Source organism: Prionailurus viverrinus, chromosome D3 (genome assembly GCF_022837055.1).
Source record: "Prionailurus viverrinus isolate Anna chromosome D3, UM_Priviv_1.0, whole genome shotgun sequence".
Lineage (NCBI taxonomy): Eukaryota > Metazoa > Chordata > Mammalia > Carnivora > Felidae > Prionailurus > Prionailurus viverrinus.
In genome coordinates this window covers 17,994,340-18,017,334 of record NC_062572.1, presented here as the reverse complement: position 1 = coordinate 18,017,334, position 22,995 = coordinate 17,994,340, and the positions used below count along the sequence as shown (strand labels likewise).

General features: G+C 43.2%; 1 protein-coding gene across 2 annotated transcripts in view; it reads left to right on the top strand.

Annotated features, from left to right (window-relative positions):
* The window catches only part of CORO1C (coronin 1C), a 78,246-nt gene that overhangs the window by 29,389 nt on the left and 25,862 nt on the right, over positions 1-22,995 (top strand). For both annotated transcript variants that reach the window (XM_047828013.1, XM_047828014.1), the window contains exon 3: positions 19,376-19,498. In XM_047828013.1, the coding sequence (XP_047683969.1) occupies positions 19,376-19,498 (123 nt within the window). The remainder of the gene's footprint in view (positions 1-19,375; positions 19,499-22,995) is intronic.

Below are 22,995 nucleotides of genomic sequence, written 5' to 3'. Positions count from 1 at the left end.
CTGTTCTTGAATATTATAGATGAAACTCAGTACTACTTTAACAGGAAATCACAGCATTGCAGATAAGGAGGGAGGGGGTGCTGAGAGAGAGAGAGAGAGAGAGAGAGAGAGAGAGAGAGAGCGCTTGCAAAGCGTCATTTTGTAGTTGGCTTCTAGGAGGAAAATAAGTTTGATGAGTCCTGAGCTCCAGTGATAAGGGCTCAGTACTGGTGAGGACGCAGGTGTTGGGTCACGTTACAGCTGTTTCCACTCTGCTGAGAACATTGGGTCCCCCTGACTCTCAGCCATGCATATTAGGGGTACATCTCATAATGGACCGTGTGATTCTGAAAGTGGTTAAAGTGAATTGCTGTCAAAGTATCATTTCCCATTACATTTTGGTGTTTTTTCATTGGGAAAACTCTCACTGGGAAAATTTCCAATTCTCCTGTACTTTATTTTCTCTCAGATGCTCATAACTGACTCATTTTAACACCTGATTTTTACTTCAGTGGCCCGATTGATGCGATAGTCCACAATGGGACCATCTCACTACAGAAATAGGAGAGGGATGCGTTTTGGAAACAAATTTGTTAAGTGTTTTCCAAATGTACCTTCCTTATTGGCAGAGCTGGTGATTATATTTTAAAGGAGAATCTTTTCATTAAGTTGAAATTTAATTTTCTACTTGAATACTTTTCTTTCTGTGGAGAAAATGGCTGTTTTGTGGCAAATAATACATTACAGTATTATAACTGCTTACCCGATTCTAGAGTGGGAGTTTGAATTTACGGTCAGTCGCGTGTGGCGGGTTTGACAGTGGCCAGATGAGAGGACACCTCAGCTTGTCAGCCGAGATCCAGCAGTACCAGACCACCGCCATCTGTTTGGGAGTTTGCGTTTTTATTCCCCCTTTTATAGACTGAGGGATACGTTTGGGTTGGTTTTTTTCCTTCAAAGAAATGGAAGAAGCTAATTGAGAAGCCCGAAATAGCTTTTGAATGGCTAATCTTTGTCTGAGTTGAGACAGTTCTCTTCAAGTTCACCCACAAAAGGCTCTGTGAATCCACCTTTACTTGTACAAACCATGGGAAACTTTGAGCTTCATTAATACCACTTAAGGGAGACCTGCCTGTGGTTCCTAAGCTAACTAGATCTTAGGATTTGGTTTTCACTTGCATTGGTATTTTGTTCCTTAACCAGTTTTGTAGGAATTAAGATAGAATAAGTTACCGTGTTTGGAAGAAGTGTTAGTTTTTGGAGGAGCCTCAAGGGTCTTTTTCCCAGACAAATATACGGTCTGGGTGGCTCTGCTCCTCAAAGATTAATTTGTTTTGGAGGAGGTGACAGCCTGGCCATTGGAAATGAGGTCAGTACTTGGGAGTTACTGACTTTTGTAATCGATGGGTTCACATGTACCATGTGGGATTTTTGTGCCCTAAAGTGTCTGTATTTAGCCCTTAGAGTCGCTGTGGCATAGAGGGAGAGCGCGGGTCTGGGAACTGGGGAGCCGGGTGGTTCAGTCCCGGCTCTACCGCAGACTTATACTGGGACACGGATATGTCACTGTCCTTCCTGCAGTTTCAGTGTCTTGACAACTTTGAGATAGTTTTATAACGAGGTGCTGCTTTTGTTTAAAGCAAAGAAAAACCAAATTCTCACATATAATACGAAATGATACCCGAAATCAAGATTGCAGGCAGCGATGCTCTGGGTGTGTGCTGGGCTCCAGTGCGTGCTGATAGTCTGGAATCACTCTAAACGTGAACTGTAGGAGACGGGCATGGTTTTTAATGACCATCTCAGAGACTTCTAGTAATGTCCATCCCTCCCCTTCTTTCTGACTATAGACAGGCAGGTTGGTTTTGGTGATGCTTTGGGGCTTTCTGTGCATGTTAATATTGAATATGCACGTATCGATCTTCAGATGTATTGTGACTCTTTCAGGAAGGCTCCTGTTAAAAAACACGGCCTTCCATGAATTTCTCTTCAAAGCCGGTTAGTGTCAGCAGTAAATAGGGCTTATTATTGCTACTTCGTGAGGCTTGTGGTTAGATTCTGGGAAAATCCTGATCTCTGTCTTGCGGGACTTAAAATGGAAAGAGTAGCGGAGACAAAGACAGTAAAACACATGTATAGCAAGAGGCAAACTTAAGAATGAATGTAGATTTATTTTAAGTGTATGGTTTCTGACGTTTTTGTTAAGAAGGTTGTATTAGGGAGAGTGGGATCGTAGGAGGTCACTGCTAGAGGACTACAGAAAGTACTCAGCCCTGAGGTGGAGTGATTTTGATTAGCACGCATGGTTCAGGATCTCTTTTGTAATGTTCCTCTCAAGCTGTGGCATGCCGTGCTGTCATGACTTGCAAGGTGTGGCTTAATACATTTTCTTAGGATTTGGTCTTTCAGAGGATGAATAATAGCAGTCTTGCAGAACAGAAGTTGGCTTTGTGGTTTTGACCGTAGGGATGCACCCCCCCCCCCCCCCCCCCGCTCGGTTACACAAGCTGCCTTGTATCAAGAGCATACAGGTTTCAGCTCCCCGTGTGCTGTATCACGTGGGCATGAACAAGCCTCTGCTGTTGTGGGGCAGCCGCACTGGTGATGCGGGATGGGGCATTCCCATCCCTGTCGTGAGCTGTGGTGGCTCAAAACACCGGTGTTTGTGGGACGGTACTTGTGTGTGCGTGCACCTACACACTGAAACTTCAGATCACAGTGAATCTAAATCCTGACTTAAAACAAGGGTGGGGGGGGAGCTGTTAGACTAATATGCTCTTGATCTCTTAACGTTCACTTAAGTGGAGGATGCAAATTGGAGGGCTCCTATCTCCCCTAATTGCTTTCTCCCTTCCTCCCTGGACCCTTCCGACTTGGGGTTTTTGGGGTGGTGGCTAATTTCATCCTTCTGGTAATTGCCTCTGAGGAAGTTGAGCTCTGGGCCATGGTGGGCTGGGTGTGGGGCCAGGCCTCTGTTAACCTTTTGGGTCACTGTCTCCTCTCCTGGTTCTCTGGAATAGCTGTGCGGTACCTTCTTACACACAGTGATGTTTCTCCCATTTGTTGTAGGAACTGTGTGTGGGGATATTTGCGACATTGCTTTATGTCTCTGAGCTATCTTTTCAACTCCTTTTGTAGTCTTTATCAACTAGGGTTGTGTGAAAGAATTCAGTCCAACAGAAAATAATTTCAGTAAATATTTTCTTGGTTCTCTCAAGGATGGGACATGCTATGCCTTCTAGATGCATACGAGAGAAATTAATTCGTCACATACACGTGTTGCCTTAGAGCATCAGGACTTAATTTTCTCACAGAGCCTGGGTTGACAAGGGTTGCTTTAGAGTGTTTTTCTTTCATAACGATTGAGGAAGAAATCTTGATTCATTTCGGTCAGTATCCTAAGTACCTCTTCTCACTGTCTAGTATGCAACTCAAGTGTTCTCTCTGACTCAGAGTCAGGGGAAGGTCTCCTCTGGGTTCCCTTAGCTGCTTGTCTGTGCCACTAGTACCACAGCCTGCACTGTCACATTGTACTAGAATTATTTTCTTAGCCACCTCACAGATAAGGGGAGGATGATTATAATTACAGCCTCTTGATCTCTTTGACAGTCACGTGGATGGAGGATGCAAACTGGATGGCTGTTTGTACAGTAGCCCTTGGTAGAGGTTCTCCAGAATCTGGCCTTAATCCATTGTGGTGGACCTACAGGATGTCCTCCAGTCATTCTGCCCTCGTATTCGTGGTGTCCTGTGGCCCCCCACCAACTCCACCCCCCCCCCACACACACACACGCAGTAAATAGGGCTGAACGTGTAACCACTGGGATATGGTAGAATTGATGGCATGTGACTTCTGAGACTAGGTCATGAAAACTTACTGGCTTCCACTTTGTCCCTTTGGGAAGCACCATGTTTCGAGGACACTTAAACAGTTCTCTGGAGGGGTCATGGGACCTCCTACCCGTAGTCCACACCAGCTGACCAACCATGTGAGTGAGTGGTCTTGGAAGTGGATCGTGCAGCCCTGACTGACATACTGACTCATGAGAACTCTGAACCAGAACCACTCAGATAAGGTGCTTTGGGCCTCCTAACCCTCAAACTATGAGAGAATAAATGTTGACTGTTTTAAATAGCTAGGTTTCAGGGTAACTTACTAAGCAGTGGTTGATAACTAATACATGTATTCTTCAACTATAGCGGAGCACTTGACTCATAATGTTAGGTCACACAATGTGTGAATAAATGAGTTACTAGTAGCGACCTAAAAGGCCTTTTGGTAGTTTTAGGCACTCTTTCCACATATTTATGTAGATACATAGATAGATTCAGGTATATAACATTCTTAAATAAATCTTAAATGAATAATTGAGGGATTCTGTACAGTGTCAAGAGAAAATTATATGGCAAATTTGGTTATCCTGTGTTCCACGATATTATCATATAACCTAAAAAATGTGTTGGAACGTCATAGTCACTGTCCTGTGTGTAACTTCAAATTATGTTATTGGTTTTGGGGAAGAGTCAGGAATGTTAACATTAATGGTGGGACTGAAGGTGATTTTTACTTTTTACTTTATAATTACCTGTATTTTTTCAAAATATTTTACAATGAACTTATTACAGGTAAAGGTTATTTCTAAAAGTATTACCAGTAATATTATCAGAACATATATGAAGAGTTCATTGTTCTTTAAGCTTGAGTGAAGTCTAAAGCAGTACCTTTTTTTTTTTTTGCTTTTTTAAAGGCTCTTTTTATTTATTTTTTTAAAATGTTTATTTTATTTTTTTTTACATATGAAATTTATTGTCAAATTGGTTTCCATACAACACCCAGTGCTCATCCCAACAGGTGCCCTCCTCAATACCCATCACCCACCCTCCCCTCCCTCCCAGCCCCATCAACCCTCAGTTTGTTTTCAGTTTTTAAGAGTCTCTTTAAAGCAGTACCTTAAAAAAATCATATTTATTCGTCCACCTATTCATACTCAGTCCTTAGACATTTGAGTACCTGCTCAACGCCAGGACCTTTGCTGGGCTCTTGCTCTTAAAAAGCTTTGGTAATGGTTGACCTTGATCTCTCCAGTGGGGAGCTTTGTGTGCACGTAAAGTTGTCTGACACAGTGATGAGAGATGAGTTCCAGCTGAGGCTCCTAAATCAAGGAAGACATCACAGAAAAGGTTCTACTGGAATTCAGGTTTCTCCTGTGTGTAGGAGCCAGGGATGAAACAGAAGAGGAGCCCAGCCAATTCGCTAAACTGATGAGTTTGAAGAGGTGCTCTGTTCCCAGAAGGACAGAGAATGAGGTGGGAGCCACATTCTCCCTCAGATTCCTGGATCTTGGGGAGTGGAGGTGGGTGTTTGGTGAAACTGGTGAAATGGGATGTTCCATCAGAGGGATTAAGAGGAGGTGACAGGTAGCTTTTTGGCAGAAACACCAATTCTTTCATTCTCTTTGTCACTTCCAGTGTAAATAGTGCAAAATTGGTGTTTTCCTTAATCATCATATGGACAAGAACCAGAAAATAAGCAGCACCATTCTCCATTTTAGGATTGTCATAACTGGATCAACACAGCATCGTTCCTGTTTCTTCCTCAGGAGAAGGCAGTGACATCATGTCATATTCATAAAAATGAGACTCGGGTGTGACATCAGAATGTGCTTGGAGGGTCCCCTTCATACACGGTGTCTTAGTTTTTGCACTGGTTAGGGTGGCTTTCATCCCTGTGTTCTGCAGTTGCAGAAATCAAAACTCAGATTGAGTGATTGCCCAGAGCTGTGGGGTCTTTCGTGGATTAGAACCTGGGTCTCTGAGTCTTTATTTGATTGGTACATGTGTATCGTGTATATTTTTGATGAACATTTTCCCCCACTGAGTGCGAAAGATTTTTTTGTTTTTGTTTTTGTTTTGATATAGAAACTGTGGTCTAATTGATACTTAATCCTTTGCATTCTTTCTCTGGGGTTAGAAGGCTTAATAACAAAACGCTTGCTCGTCAGGGCTTCGGTTCTGTCAGTTCAGAGAATTGTCTTAGGGTTTGGAAAATACTGGGTCTGTACCGTGCCTCGAGGACACGGCCACAGCGAGGAGATCTCGCAGCACTTCACATTACTGAGGGTGTCCTTTAAGCGCCAGGCACCGTGCTGATAAGTGCCTTCTTTCACGGGCTAGTTCCAAAGGGACGCCAGTCTCCTGATGGTGCTTTTCTCCATGACCCCCAGTCACTGCCAGCACCTGCTGGATTTGCATTGGCTGCGTCTCCCCCTTACTGTACACGGCTGACAGGCAATTTCCATTCCCACAAATAACAGTGATCCGTTTTGGACAAGGGTAGCGACGCCAGTAGCCCTTTGTACAGATGTGGACATTTGGCACATGGTAGCTTTAGTGTCACGGGCAGTGAATAATTTTATTCAGTGCTAGTATCCTGATGTGTCGTGGGATGCCCATTCACGCCTCCTGAAATAGACGCTGTCTGATGCCCTGAGCACCTTAAAACTGTCGATTGTATGGGCCTTGAAAGGCTGGGAGGCAGGGGTGGGGGGAGGAGGATGCAGGGGAAGGGCACCAGGTGCAGAACAATGACTTCCAAATTATGTCACGAGCCGCCAGCCACACGAGCACTGTACGGCCTCATTACCACATGAAGTGCCACAGAAGGGCCCTTTCATTTTCTCCCAGTGACTGTTTGCCACAGTCTTGCTATAGGGGCTCATGGCGGGAGGATACACTGCTCACCCCCAGTTAACAACGGAGCACAGAATCCTGGCAGAAGGAACCTCACAATGTACCCCGGGGCTATTTTTGATTACAGTGAGTGGCTGTGACTCAGAGTGTGCCCTGGCAGATGACAGCTTCCCCCCTCCCGTCCCCTCCCCATCCTCCTCCCCTGGAGATGAGCAGGCAGCCCGTCCTTTGTACGTTTCCTTGGCCGGCTTCTCCTGCCGCTGCAGTTCACTGATCTGTCCACAGCAGCCGGCCCGCAGGCCTGACAGGGCTCTGACAGTGGTTTTTACCATATATGGCCATCAGAGCTCTGGGGCTGTCAGCCGGCCAGGATAATTTCCTTCCTTTGCTTTGATTGGCTGCTTGGTGGCTCACAGAATGGTGGGATCTGGGAGTGTGTGGTGAAGGGAAGCCACTGAGTCAAGTGTAAAGAACATTTAACTCTTTGCTGGTTTTTTGGAGCGTGAATCTGAGCTGAGCACACGGGCCAGTGCTGCCTGCAGAAGCCCTCGGTGTCCAAACGTTATAACCTAAGTCTGGGGAAGCGGCAAAGAAAAGGTTTCTGAACTCAGATTACTCTGAAATAGACCCAGGGTTTAGTGGACAAACATCTGCAGTCCTGATTTGTCCAGAAGCCTCCTTATAACCATGTGCAGCAAATTTCCTGCTGCCGAGTTGAATATCTGTGCTCGTTAGGGGTGGGACCTGAGTTGAGTCCAGGGGAGGCTGAGCTGGGAGGGGTGAGTGATGGAGCACGTGTTGGCTCTCTTAGAGGAACGGTGACTTGGGTTTCTTTTCTGGCTGAGCTTTGTAAGTCATGAGTAAATGATACAGTCTGCTGAACTGGGTCTGTCCTCCTGTCCTGCGTGTTTATAACTGCTACAAGGTGTGAACTGCCTCTGCCATGGAACCCAAGGCATTTACCTTAAAAAAAAAACCCCAAAAACAACTTACACTATTTTTCTGGTTTTCATCCCTACTTTATTCAGGGAGGGTGGATTTTTATTCTGAAGCTTGTATGTAAACCCGTGCAGAGCTGGGATCGAAAGGGGTGGTAGCTCTGGAACGCCTCGTCATTCACAGAGGGTCCTGGGGGAGACCCCTCAGAGGGTCCTGGGGGAGACCCCTCCAGTGTCATTTGCTTAGTACAAGCAAGCGGTTACTCTGCTTTCTGGTTTGATACTGAATGGTTTAATTTCCTCGATTTGCAGTTATATCAATAGTTATTTTGCTTTTCAGCTTCTGCTTTCAAGCTGAATTTTATTTTGACTAGATTCCACCTCATCTGGGGTTCCTAGTTTTTTGTTTGTTCTCAGACCAGAAGTGTTTGGAATTACGTGTCTGTAGTGATGAAGTTTTCACTTTACAGATTTTTTGTTAGGAAATACAGCGTCTATTCCCGATTACATATTTGGGTGCAGTTGAGTAAGGAGACGTTCACTTCCACTGTTTTTGCTTTCTGATAATGAAATCAATAGTTTTACAGTAACTTCCCTCAGATTCTTAATGAGGACTTTTAAAATGGTCTATGCAGTATTAGACCCAGGTTTTAAAGAGGGCCCGTGATAACCAAAATCATCTGTTTGGCATTTTCTCTCGTACCCGTGAAGACTGTTGTTTTTCGCTCACAGGCAGGTGAGGCCTCTGCAGAAGCGCCCTGCCTCTCCCTGGCAGCTCGAGTGTCTGGCTTACTTTCCAGGACTGGGTAACCCAATCTGTGTGTTTTATTCCAGGGCACCTCCGCTTACCCTCAAGGTTGGTGTTTTTGGTTCTCTTAAAGTAAAACCTCCTCCGAATGTACTACTCCTGGGTCAGGAGCTATCCCTCTTGGTGACCAGCTTGTCCACAAGTCAGATATCGTGTGCCTCAGGCTTTCCAGTCTGCCGTGGAAGTCCCTGTCTCATCACCTGTGCCTCTCCCCAGCTATCTTCGTGTGAAGCAGCAGGGCCTGAAGAGATTTCAGCAGAGCGTGTATCTACGTAAAGAATACTGATACCAGAGAAAGGTAGTTGAAAAACCAGAAAGCCCACTTTAATAGACATCCTTTTTGGACTCCTTTGAACTCCACACGGTGTGTGTGGAGCCCTTCTGCCTGACGGAAAACTTTTCCTTAGCTTCTGAGCATTTGCTTGACTTCCCGTCCTCCTTATGGAGTTGGGGAGTTCTCAGTGTGTCCCTCCAAGGCCAGCAAGGAGTTATTGTCAGTGCCTTACAAAAAAGATCCTCAAATGTATGGACGGAATGACAAAGTTATTGAACTTTGGGCATATAAAGTGATTTTGATTAACATTTTTTCCTAAAATAAAAACTTATGTGAAGATAAAGTAGGGACAGACAGTTTGCAAAATCTTTGTCTCTTGTTCCTTGATTCAGGATAGGGTAGGGGTTGTGTTAGACCCTTACATCCAAGGGTAGAATAGCCCGTCTGGATAATAAGCACAGATTATAATGATGGGTCATGAAGCGGCTGGATAAGATGACCGTAGGTCCGAAGCTGGAAAGGCGCTGGGAAGCTGCCGTGCCGGACCAGCCAAGAGGGATGGTGTGGACTGTTCTCAGAAGCCAGCACCCTGGAACAGTGTGGGTGTCCGCGTCGCTGAATGCCAGGACGTCAGCTGGAAAGACGTCGTATGCAGAAGGAGCGTCTTATGGGGGAATGCTTGATTTGACTGATAAAATTAACGTGTCACTTTTTTTTAATTTTTTTAACGTTTATTTATTTTTGAGATAGAGACAGAGCATGAACCAGGGGAGGGTCAGAGAGAGAGAGGGAGAGACAGAATCTGAAACAGGCTCCAGGCTCTAAGCTGTCAGCACAGAGCCCGACGCGGGGCTCGAACTCACAGACCGCGAGATCATGACCTGAGCCCAAGTCAGTCGCCTAACCGACTGAGCCACCCAGGCGCCCCAACGTGTCACTTTTTAACACCGTGGGAGTTTATTAACTTTTTGGAAACCTGTGTTATCATGAGAATGAGCCTGCTGGGCAAAGTGCTGGGTAGCTGTACCGAATGGTAACATTTTGAAAGAGCCATCCATTAGATGCTCCCAGAGCGAGCAAGCTAATGTGTGGATTGAAAATGGTTATCATGTGAGGGGTCGTTGTTACATCAAGAAACAGTCATTCTGAATGATCTTTTATAGAATGCAGAGGTCATGTTGGCAGCTTCCTACTGTTGACTTTGGAGTTTGGGAGGGTGAAAATGTCTGCTGGTTCATCTGAGATATACCATTAGCTTCTTTTATTTATTTATTTATTTATTTATTTATTTATTTATTTATTATTTATGAACTAGAGAGAGAGCGGGGAAGGGACGGACAGAGAGAGACAGAAGATCTGAAGCAGTCTCTGCGCTGTCAGCATGGAGCCCTACGTGGGGCTCAAACTCATGAACTGTGAGATCATGACCTGAGCCAAAGTCATACACTTCACGGACTGAGCCACCATTAGCTCCTTTAAAGACACATCCCTGGGGCGCCTGGGTGGCGCAGTCGGTTAAGCCTCCGACTTCAGCCAGGTCACGATCTTGCGGTCCGTGAGTTCGAGCCCCGCGTCAGGCTCTGGGCTGATGGCTCGGAGCCTGGAGCCTGTTTCCGATTCTGTGTCTCCCTCTCTCTCTGCCCCTCCCCCGTTCATGCTCTGTCTCTCTCTGTCCCAAAAATAAATAAAAATGTTGAGAAAAAAAAAAAAAATTAAAAAAAAAAAAAAAAAAAAAAGACACATCCCAGAGTGGAGCTCCTTTATAGGAACAAATATGCAAGAGGACTACTGTACATATTTATCCGTAGATATTTAGAGCGTTTTGGTTGCCCAGTACTGCCCTCAGCATGTAGGATGAGTTCACTTCTTAAGTATGGATTCCTTTGTGTGTGTATGTTTTAAAGTTTTTATGTATTTCTTTTGAGAGAGAGGGGCAGAGCGAGAGAGAGAAACCCCAAGCAGGCTCCGTGCTGTCAGTGCAGAGCCCAACATGCACGGCTCAGTCCCACAAACTGTGAGATCATAACCTGAGCTGAAATCGTTGGATTCATAACTGACCCGAGGCACCCAAGTGCCCCAGTAGGGGTTCCTTTTTGACATGAGGTGTGAGAAGTAAGGTGCACTGGTAGATGTAGGTGGGACAGTTACGGTTTCCCATTGAAATGGATGGGAAATGTCTTGAACAACCGGGACTATCATGTCATAAGAGTTACACTGCATTTTGTATACCTCAGGAGGAATGTGTTTGCAAAGTTATTTAAAATTACAAGTGTTCCTTCTTAGAGCAGTTAGAGAATACATTTACTGGTGCTTAAATTTTGATATCACTTTCCCCTCTCCAAACGTGCCTGTTGGAGGAAAGTGTTGCCTAACTTTGGGTTTAGTTGAAGCATCAGTTTTCCAGGAGCTCTTTTGAGTTTTGTGGCTGCTTTGAAATTTTTGAGAACTTTCCCCAAACCCAGAGTAAATGATAATGCTGGTGTCTAGGTGGTTTTCTGCCACGATGCGGATTGGTGGCTGGAACATGTCAAAGCCATCAGCCTCAGCTTGGGCCAGCCACATGGAAATTGTGCTGTCACACCTCTGCCTTGTGCCAGCTGTACATGCACTTTGGAGGTTGAATTTTCCCTGGGGCTCATGTTGCTGGGCCCCGGGCAGGCCAAAGGATCTTTCAGATAATGATAGTGCATAACTCGGTGCCCTGACCTAGTCCACTAGTATTCCCCAAGTGTGTGAACGAGGCTCGGGGCCAGAGCCTTTGGTAACCTGGGTCATTTTTTGCCCCTTGAGTTGACTTGCTGGCAATTCCCACCACTTGGAGTTTTAGCTAGAGAGGTGTACATAGAGTTCTCTCATGGCAAGTGGCTGGGACTAGTAAGTAATCAATGAATTTGTACACATTATTTAAAGCAGGGAGTCTAAAGAGTGACAGACTGTTCTCAGCTAAACTTTCAATTCCATGCTAGAAAAGTGGGAATATTCTAGATGATGCAGCTGAGGTGTGACACATCCTTAATGAGACAGTGACCTGATTTGTTAGTAAATGAAATTACTCTCTATAGGAGCCTTGGAAAATTGATAGGTAGTTCTTAAAATAAACCACCATTTAGTTAAAAAAAAAAAAGGGGGGGGGGCTGGCATTAAATTCTTGTAACTCTTCTTTCCAGCCTCTGCATTTATTTACATTTGCTGCTTAGAAGCTCAGGTGAGCCATGTTGCCAGCCTGACTTACAGTGGGTGTCTCTTTTGAATGGCCCCCCACACGCCAGCAATTAGACATGGATGCCTCGGTTCGTTGACCGGATGACGAATGAGGACGCGTCATGGGTAGGAATGAGAAATACATTCTCATTAAATGCTAGTGCAAAATGTTTCTCAGAACGGTGCGTCCACATCTTTACCGTATACGGCCACTGTTGTATGGTTTCTTTCAGTTTCCTTGTACCGAGCTCTCAGCAGTCTATAAGTGCCCAGCTCTGCCCTTTTAATAACATATACTCATAGGGTAAAATATGTTGTGCTTTTCTCTTAATTGATTTTATTATGGGTAAGAAGATACTCAAGTGTAAGCCCTTGAAATCGTGATCGCTGACCCTTGGTTGATTTACATACATCCTGTATGTAAAACGATTAGGGCACATTTATTTTTTTCAAAATTTTTTCAAAAATTTTTTTTCTTTTTAGAAAGAGAGCGCAGGCTCCATGCCCAGCAAGTAGTCAAAGTGGGGCTCAAGCTGAGCCCCTGAGATCATGACCTGAGCCGAAATCAAGAGTTGGACACTGCACCAACTGAGCCATCCAGGTGCCCCAAGTGTGCCATTAAGATGCCAGTTCTTCTCACACTTTCTTCCTTTTTTGTTCCTTTATCAGACATGTAGTCGATGGCCTTTTTGTTCTGCTGCAATATGATGCCACTTTCCCTGTTTTTATTTGTTGTAAGGCTTTGTGATGATGTTTACAACCAGAGGAAACAGCTGGTGGCAGGATATCATTTTTATGAGCTCTATTTCTGATGACCAGCTGCCAGTAGTTTTAACATTACTGTTGTGCCTTTTTCACAACCCATGGCCTAGTGGGAATTTTCCTGCCCTATGGAAATCTAGTACGGATGGATCGTCACTGATGCTTTAGGTCTGTGCTGCTTCACTCCATTTCTTTATTTAGAAAATGAGGACAGTAAAGATGCTATATCATGAAGCAGCTTGGTGAGAATGAAGATAGAAAGGTCTTCGTACGGTTCCTACCATGTAACATAAGCATTCTGAAAGGGTTCGCAAGTTTTCTTCTTATTTGGCTTTGATGGGAAGGAGGGCAGTTGGTAGCAGTTGCCCTTTCACTGGGATTCAAGTTCCTGTGAAAACATTCGGCTCTTTAATACTTTGATGCTCTGGACTTGTCAGCACTGAGCTGAGAGTGGAAGAGAGGCTTACTACTTACTATTCTCAAATGTCTGACTTGACTGAACGGTATCTTTAAGCCACGATTGTGTAATTTTAACCTAAAAAAAAAGTCATTTAGTAAGTTTCACAGTATAATTAAGAACAACTTGTATTAGAAAAAATTATTTGATGTCCTTGGAAGTTCAGAGTTTAGTAAGTGTACTTTGCCATCAAAGATGCCAGATGTGGTTTGCTGGGCAGAGCCTAAGAATGCAAAGATAAAACAATTCAGATACAAAAACTTTTTTCCCTTGGGAGTAAAGTTTTTTTCTTTTTTAAATTATTTTTTAAGATAGGAAACAAAATACTAGGACACTCATGTACTCACCCACAAGATTAAACAGATGTTAATATTTTACCATGTTTGTTTCCTACCTCCCATTTTTTAAAAAACAATAAAGCATAACAGATGTAACTAAAATACCATTCCCCTTTTTTCCTCTTCTCCTTCACCAGAGGTAATCATTTCCTCAAAGTTGGTATGTATTCTATTTGTGTACTTTTGCTACATGTGTATGTATCTGTACATAGACTGATTTTTGTGTGTGTTAAACTTTTGTGTAAGTGGTATTTATTTCCATACCAAGGACAGTTAAATTGCTTCTGCTTTTTTCACCATTCCCAGTGATGCTGCGGTTAAAATCCTTTCTGTGCAAATACGGGAACCTTTCTTTCCCACAGACCACCTCAAATGGTATTGCTCAGGGGTGGGCAGCTTCACCTCTACCTGTTTCCAGATTGCTCTCAAAAAGAATCAGAGCAGGAGCCTTCGGTGAACGGTTGTTTGGAATTCCTCTTTCCTGACATCCTTGCCAACACTTGTAATTAGGCTTCTAAATTGTTGCCAGTTTTAATAGGTATAAGATGTTACCATAGCATCTTAATTTCTAGTTCACTGAGTGAGACCAAGTATCTTTTCATACATCTGTATGGGCTTTTCAAGTTTACTTCTTCGTGAATTCAGTGCTCCTGTGCTCCTGTCGTTTGCCATCATTCTGTTAGGTTGTTTGTTGACTTTGTTGGATATGGATGTTGCATATGTATTGTCTCTGTCTGCAAGTTGTCTGCACTCTGCTTATGTTTTTTTGTTGTTCTTGAGGAGAGTTTGCAACAGTGTTTGTCATGTAGGCTTCAGTTTCTCTTTGTCATACTGTCCTTTGTTATCAGGGTGGTACAGTCCTTAAGTGAGGGGTTGAGCGGTACTCCTCTTTTCTGTTCTCTGGGAAGTTTTGTCTGAGCCGATCTCTTCCTTGAGTGTTTGGTAAAGCTCTCCTGTAAAACCACGTGGGCCTAGTGGCCTTTGGTATTACGTGATTAGATTCATGGGGAGGTAGGTAGTATGTGGACTTTTGTTACTGGTCTTTTATGGCTATTGGTCTATTCAGGTTTTTTATTTATTGACAATTTTTTGATATGTTTTTTTTCTAGGAGATTGCCTCTTTCATTTGGTGTTTTAAAATTTATTATGTTATTCCTAGTATTTTCATATTATGTGAATTTACACCATATTTGTAAGTTATGTCCCTTGTTAAATTCCTGGTATTTGTGCTTTCTCTTCGTTCTTAATCTATTCTATTGTGTTGATGTGGCTTATTATTTATTTTCTTTCTTGTTAATTTCTTTTCATAATTTTACATTCTTTGGGTGTGCTCTATAAAATACGGCAACCTTTTCATGTGCTTATTATCAGCTCCTTAATTTTCAGACTTTCTGTATATGTGCATTTAAAGCTAATTGATTTACCGTTAAGATCTGTTTTAGCCCTCTCCCACAAGTTATGAAACGTCATGTATTTATTGATCAGTTTTAACATTTCTATTGGTCATTATGACTTTCTATGTGAATTATTTAGTAAATTAAAAAAATTTTCAGATGCCTTAGGGATTTTTTGGTTCATATTTTTTCTATTAATTTTTAATTGAATTGCATTGTACTCTGAACATGCACTATGAGGTATTGATTTCTTGGTATTTTGTGAGATTTGCTTTGTGGTATCCTAATTGGTCATTTAGAAAAGGTAATGTTTAATGTGTGCTTGAAAAAAAATGTTCATTTTTAAATATTGGCTCCAAGGCTAGATATATCCATTAGATAAATCTTGTTACTTTTTTTCCCCCAGTGTTTATTTGGTTTTGAGAGAGAGAGACAGACACAGAATCCAAAGCAGGCTCCAGGTTCCGAGCTGTCAGCACAGAGCCCAACGCAGGGCTCTAACCCATGAACCGTGAGATCGTGACCTGAGCTAAAGTTAGAGGCTCACCCGACTGAGCCACCCAGGAGCCCCAAAGCCTGTGACTTTTGTTAAAGTCTTCTATATTCATACTAATTTTTGTCTGTTTGCTTGAGAGTGAGTCTTTGTTAAAATCTCTTAAGATTATGGCTTTGTCATTTTCTCTTCATAGTTCTCTCAGCTTTTGCTATAAATATTTTGAATTTGTGCAGTTAGAGGAATTAGACTTCCTAGTGCCTTTAGCATCCCAGTGAATTGTTTCAATATTATACAGTGACATTAATCTTTAATAGTGCATTCTACCTTAAAGTCTGTCCTCACTCAGCTATTTGGCATATATTTTTACGGCCTTCCCCTGCTTTAATTACTTTTTAGTTTTCTTGTTTTTTGTTTGTTTTAGAGAGAGAGCATGAGCGGGGGAGAGGGGCGGATGGGGGGGAGGAGAGAATCCCAAGCAGGCTCCATGGGCAGTGCAGAGCCTGACTTGGGGCTCGGTCCCACAACCCTGGGAATCATGTCCTGAGCCGAAATCAAGAGTTGGACACTCTGAGCCACCCAGGCACCCCTACCTCTTTATTTTTTAACTTAGTTCCTTTATTACTTTTAAAATATGTCTTGTAGCTTGTTGTAATCAAATCTGAGACATGCTGTCTTTTAGCTGGTGGGTTCAAGATGTTGATACTACAACTACATATTACGTATATCACAGTATTACTGTAAAATGAACACCTGCGAGTCCACCGCCACCTCATGAGAAAGAGAATAGGAGTAGTAGCTTCCGGGCTGGGTCACTCACACGGTTTTTGTGAGGATGCAGTACGGACAATAGGGAAAACAACCTGGCTGGAGGCCTCAGCAGCAGTTGCTTCTTTAAGGAGAGATGGGATCAGGGATACGACAGAGTGGATTCCAGCAGTTGTTGAATTTGGGGTGACGTTTATTGAGCCCTGCAGGTGCTGGGAAAGTACTTTACCTGGATTGTCTTCAATTTGTCTTCACATCAGCTCGTATAGAAGGAATCACGACATTCTCAGTTTACAGATGAGGAGATGAGGTGGAGAGGTGAAGCCATTTTGGCCAGGGCATCAGAGCTGGAACCTGACAGAGTCGTGACGCCAGCCCAGGCAGTCTGCTTCTCAGCCGTCTGTGCTTTGCTGCCTGTAAATGACCCGTGTGGCCCTCCTTATGCCACCCAGGTTCTGTGTTCGTTGGCACTTTCTTGTAGGATTCCTTTTCTGGCGATGCAATTCCACAGGTCCAAACTGGGTTTAATTCGATTTACAAGAGAAAACGAGCATGTGAAAAAACCTAGGCTTTAGGTCTGTGGACAGGGCCATCTTCACACCTCAGTTTAGAATTCTTCTTTTCTCGGCAGAGAACCTTTCTGTGCCTGGGTGGCTCAGTCGGTTAAGCATCTGGCTCATGGTGCGTGAGATCACGCACTGCGTCAGGCTCTGTGCCGACAGCGTGTAGCCTGCTTGAGATTCTCTCTCCCTCTCTGTCTCTCTGCCCCTCCCCCCACACTCTTGAACTGTCCTTCTCTCTAAAAATAAATAAGCTTAAAAGAGAAGAAAGAAAACCTCCCCGAAGACTGTGATCCCCACAGGCCTGGCGGAATGCCCTTCTTCTGTGTTCCTGCCACCTGTGCTTGTCCTGTGGCGCATGTCTTCTGCTGCACCGAATTTGGTGGTTGACACGGCCTCTACGTCCCGCCAGGACAGGGCTGCCGTGTTTACTTCTCTGTCTCTAATACTCAGCACAGCGTCTGGGCCCCATGAGAGTTCATAAGTGACACGTGTTTGTCCTTCTTAATGATAGAGTAAATTAATGTATTAAACTAGAAGAGCTAGTAATAAAAGTAGTTTTATATTGAGTATTTACTATATTCCAGGCACCATACAGGCTAACCTCATTTATTGCACTTCACAGATACTCTTTTTTCCCAAACCAGGTTTGTGGCGATCCCCCATCGAGGAAGTCTGTCGATGCCGTTTTCCCAACAGCATTTGCTCACTTTGTGCCTCTATTACATTTTGTTCATTCTTGGAATATTTCAGACTTTTTCGTTGCTGTTACATTTATGGTTTATATGTGATCAGTGATCATGACTCAGTGAAAGCTCACATGATGGCTAGCATTCTTCAGCAATAAAGTACTTCCTAATTAAGGTTTATGCGTTGTGTTTTTTTAGACATCATGCTGTCGCACAGTTAATAGACTACCGTATGGTATAAATACAACTTTTGTGTACACAGTAAAATTGAAAACTTCATTTGACTCACTTTAATGGCACTGATATGTACCAGAGCCTGCCATATCTCTGAGGTATATCTGAAATTAAATTTTTTACATACCATATACAGATGGTTGTAATACCAAGTTATGATTTACCTAAAAACTTTATTTCATTTAATCCTACGGTAATCCTGGGAGATGAGTATTATTGTCACTCCTTTCACAGATGATGGGCTGAAGCTCAGATTACGTGACTTGCCTAAGGCCACCCACTGTTTGAACAGTAGAGCCTGGATTTGAACCCATATCTGTCTGACTCTCAGTACTGTGGTCTTTGTGTTTAGCGTAATTGCTTCTCGGGACATTTCCACAGTTGAGTCACAGTGGAGAAATCACAGAATTCCTTGATCTTGAAAATTTTCTGGGAAGCCTTGCCCCAGTGTTGTACTGACTTAACAGGAGAATAACACAACAACAAAATAGGTTCAGTTTTGCTTGGCCATGATTCCTTGTTGTACGCCCGCTTTTAGAGCATACAGGACCTCGGCATGGATTGCACCAACATGTTTAAAAAAGGAAATAGCTTTTGTGTACCTGTTACAATAGCATTTGTCTTGGTCAACACAAAATTGGCTTGATAAGCCAGGTTGACTTGTTAGATTCAGATGTGTCACGTGAGTATATCGTGATGGTTACTTATGATCAGTATTGAAAAATGTTTTTTTAATGTTTGTTTACGTTGAGAGAGAGAGAGCATCCACGAGTGAGGGAGGGGCAGAGAGAGAATCCCAGGCAGACTCCACGCTGTGCATGGAGCCTGATGTGGGGCTTGATTGCACCAACCATGAGATCATGACCCGAGCCGAAATCAAGAGTTGGACACTTAACCAACTGAACCACCCAGGCGCCCCTGAATATTGTATTCTCAATGTTTTTTATTTATTTTTGGGACAGAGAGAGACAGAGCATGAACGGGGGAGGGGCAGAGAGAGAGAGGGAGACACAGAATCGGAAACAGGCTCCAGGCTCCGAGCCATCAGCTCAGAGCCTGACGCGGGGCTTGAACTCACGGACCGCGAGATCGTGACCTGGCTGAAGTCGGACGCTTAACCAACTGCGCCACCCAGGCGCCCCTGAATATTGTATTCTCAATAAGACGTGGACTAGATAATGGGTGAGATCTAAGCTAGTGTTAATGAGTTGGTCTGGCTGACTCTTCTGTTGATCAAAGACAGTAAAGAGACTGAGACAGTCTTATACAGATTGAGCCCCTAAGCAAAAGCTCAATCTTTTGCTAAGGATTTTCTTTTTATTACCCTAACTTTGTGTGCTCACAGTGCCATTCATTTCCAGAACTAGTGATTTGTATATTCAAGGGTATTAGCTAATTTTACTAAGAGTTGTATTTAACATTTTGAGTAACACCAAGTTTTTGTTTTGTTTTGTTTTGTTTTTTTAACAGTAAAAACACACCTATAATTTACAAATTGTATTTTGGTGAAAAGATTTAGCATTCTCGTTCACTATGTCTGGTAATGCAGTTGATTAAATAAAAATCTTTGTGGTTCTAGAAATTTGGATCCTTGTAATTTGGTGGCATGTCCTTGGCAGTAGCTATTTCTGGACATAAAACTTGACAGTTCTTACTAGTTGACATTGACCGTGATATATAGATAGTTGAGAGTTTGGGGTGGAGGTAATAAAGGAAAAATGATTCTGAGCAAACCTACAAACTCTGTGGTGTTGGTGTTACACAGTACGTTTGTTTCTCTCTTCTTTCAGACTGGTCGAATTGACAAATCCTACCCTACAGTATGTGGCCACACGGGACCGGTGCTCGACATAGACTGGTGCCCACACAACGATCAGGTCATTGCCAGCGGTTCAGAGGACTGCACGGTTATGGTAAGCTCCCAGGGGGTGGCATGCACACAGGCCAGTGAGACCTACCTACGACTTTCAAAAAGCATGTGTGTGCAGAGGCTTGAAAAGCAGAAAGTCATAGCAGTTTTGATTGTCCATTGGATTATACCATGATTTAGTGAGATGAAAGGACAACTGTAGCCAAGCCTTTTATAAGCCCTTCTATCAAAGAGGTTGTACTGTATTGTTTTTCTTCTTCTTTTGTATGAGCGTGCATGTGGACGTGCTTGTTGGCGGTTGTCACGTCTGCTCCATGGGAAGATTTTGAGGACAGTAAAATGACCTTCCAGTAATTCTGTGAATGCCATTGGACCACATACCTCCTCTCCCTCCCCCAAAAGGAAAGAAACTACTAACATGAATGGAAACTTTATAGTGAAATAAGATGCCAAAGGTTATACATATAAAATGGGATATATCGCATATATTGGGAAATTGAAAAGTTTTGCAATAAGTAAAGTGCTTATTTTCAAGCTAACGTCAGAAGGTGTGTTCTGTCTAGTTTGACCCTGGTTAAGAAATTCCTTCTTATTCAGGTAGACAAACAATATGAAAGAATTTTAAAGTAAGTTCTTTACATTCCCCCATTTAGATTCCAAAAGCAGATTATGTGTGAAACCAGGCTTTGGGATGCTTTTTAATGTCAAGCGTCTTGTTCTTGATTATGTTCTTCTTAGCCTTGAAATGTAATTGTGGGTTTGGATCAGTTTTTAATCCTAGCCCCAAATATGTTGAAAGGTTAACATAGGCACAGATGGGGAGTAATGCATTAAGAGCTGAGCTAAGTGAAGGCCGTGCCTGCGTCAGTTACAGGCGCTCTCATGCATGTCAGGTGCAGAGCTTGGAGACCACTCTTCTTTCCCTCTTCATTTTCTGTGGACCGAGCCAGACTTAGAAACCGTGTTTGGAAGGCTTTTTTATTAATTAAAATTACTTGACATAAACAAATTAATGCCTGAACTGTGTCATTTAAACATTTACTCATTTTTCCTCATGGACTTTTGGCTGAGGAGAGCTCCTCCTGTGATGTCCTAATTTTGGCAGCCAAATCATATTAAGGAAATATGTTAAAAGGAACTGTTCTGCTTAGTGTGCCTTGCTAAATTGATCATTTTCATGGCTGCGGACACATTTTACTAAAGGAAAGGAACATTGTTTAGACCCTTGATGCCCAAATCTTAAACTGAGAGTATTAACTTCTCTTGAAGAAGCAAGTTTGATTCATCTGAAAAATAAAACAAAAACAAAACAAAAACACTTTTTATTATAAAACACGCTAAATAAACAGGTAAGGGAGTTCAGTTAAGTGAATCCCGTGTAACCACTGCCCAGGTCAGGAAATAGAACTTTGCCAGCCTTCTCAGACTGTCCCTGTGCCCCTTCCCTGTCATAAACACCCCCCCCCCCCACCTCCCTCCCTCCAAAAGTATCCGCTGCTCCCCCTCATCATTCTCCATGGTTTTAATCACCCGAACGTGTATTTCTAGACGCTATAGCTCAGTCTTGCCACTTTAAAGAACTTGGTACATCTTTTGTAACCTCTTGGCTCCTCTTCCATCGTTTTCTTGTCCTTGACAATGAATCTGATGAAGAAGCCCGACCTTTGACCTGCATCTTTCAACTTAGTTTCTGATGATTGCACATGCATGGTGCATTTCAACATATTCCTCTGTCCTCTAAATTCCCTATAAATTGGCAGCTGGATCCTGAAGTGTGATCACGTTCAGGCTCGATCCCCTTGGCTAGATGATAGCTAGTGTTACGTTCTTTGATCAAGAGGCCCGTGATACCAGGATGATTCGTGCAGCCGTTGATGTTCAGCACCCAGATCCAGCAGATCCTTAGGGGTCGCAAAATGGTGATATTAAATTGTGTTACTTTGTTTTCAATTTTTAGCAGGTAAAAATTGTAAGGGGATGCCCCCTCTTATCTACTATTTGGCCAGTAGTACTGTTCATATAGGAAAGTAGGACAGATGCTTGAATCTCTCCTTTTGTTTACTCAGTTTTCAAGATAATGAATTGGTTCTCTCTCTTCCTCAGAAGACGACCAGTTAGGGTTTTTCCCCCTTTCGTGTCATTTTGAATTCATGGATTGGAACATCTTTCGTGGGTTTTGATTCATTAGAATTCTTACCTCAAAGCCCAGGTCATCCACTCTTTGTTAATAGGAACTTGTTCAAGGTTCCTGAGTCCTTTGACATACCCTGGTTGTTTTTGATAGCTTCCCTGGTATTTGGTATGGTAAGGCACTCCGTGCTCATCTTGGACATCTCTTCACCTACACTTCATATCAGTCATTTCTCTCCGAAGCTCTGGTTTCTTTCTTTTTTTCTTTTCTTTTTTCTTTTTTTTTAATTTTTAATGTTTATTTTTGAGAGAGAGAGAGAGACAGACAGACAGACAGACATAGCATGAGCGGGGGAGGAGCAGAGAGAGAGAGGGAGACACAGATTCGAAGTAGGCTCCAGGCTCCGAGCTGTAAGCCCAGAGCCCGACGCGGGGCTCGAAGCCACGAACCGGGAGATCATGACCTGAGCCGAAGTCGGACGCTTAACCTAATGAACCACCCAGGTGCCCTGCTCTGGTTTCTTTTAATGGAAAATAGAATTTCTAGATCACAGTCTGGGTGCTAGGAATGGTCATTGTTACCATGGTGATCACTTTTTAAAGACTTGGCAGTAAATGGGGCTAGAATATACATATATATTTAAAGATAAGATACCATGTGACCTCACTTTAATATTCCCTGTTAAAATTCTGGACTGTATAGTTTTAATCTAACCTTCACTATTGCATCTCTACCTTCTTGCATACTGAGAATCCGGGGTCTGAAGGGCTCAGGGGTGAATTAGACTGCCCTGATCTGTCCCATGTCTCATGCTTTATTACTATTACATACAACAGATTCAAAGCAAAAATACTGTTGTGACCACCATAAATCAGTTTATGATTACTGAAAATAGTTTCCACAACTTTTTTTTTTTATGTTTGTTTATTTTGAGAGAGAGAAGGAGAGAAAATCCTCCAAGTAGAGGAGGGGCAGAGAGGGAGAGAGAGAATCCCAAGCAGGAGCCCTGGAAAGCTACAACTTTTTAATCTGTGCTATTTCTGTTCTCCCTCTTTAAAAATGATGTACTGATGGGGGCGCCTGGGCGGCTCAGTCGGTTAAACGTCCAGCTTTGGCCCAGGTCATCATCTCACGGTTCGCGGGTTCGAGCCCCGCATCAGGCTCTGTGCTGACAGCTCAGAGCCTGGAGCCTGCTTCGGGTTCTGTGTCTCCCTCTCTCTCTGCCCCTCCCCTGCTCACACTCTGTCTCTCAAAAATAAATAAACATTAAATTTGTTTTTAAAAAAATGATGTACTGATGTACTCTGGGGGTGCTTGGGTGGCTTAGTTGGTTGAGTGTCCTTTGGCTCAGGCCATGATCTCATGGTTGTGGGACTGAGCCCCACAAGAGACTCTGCTGAGCATGGAAC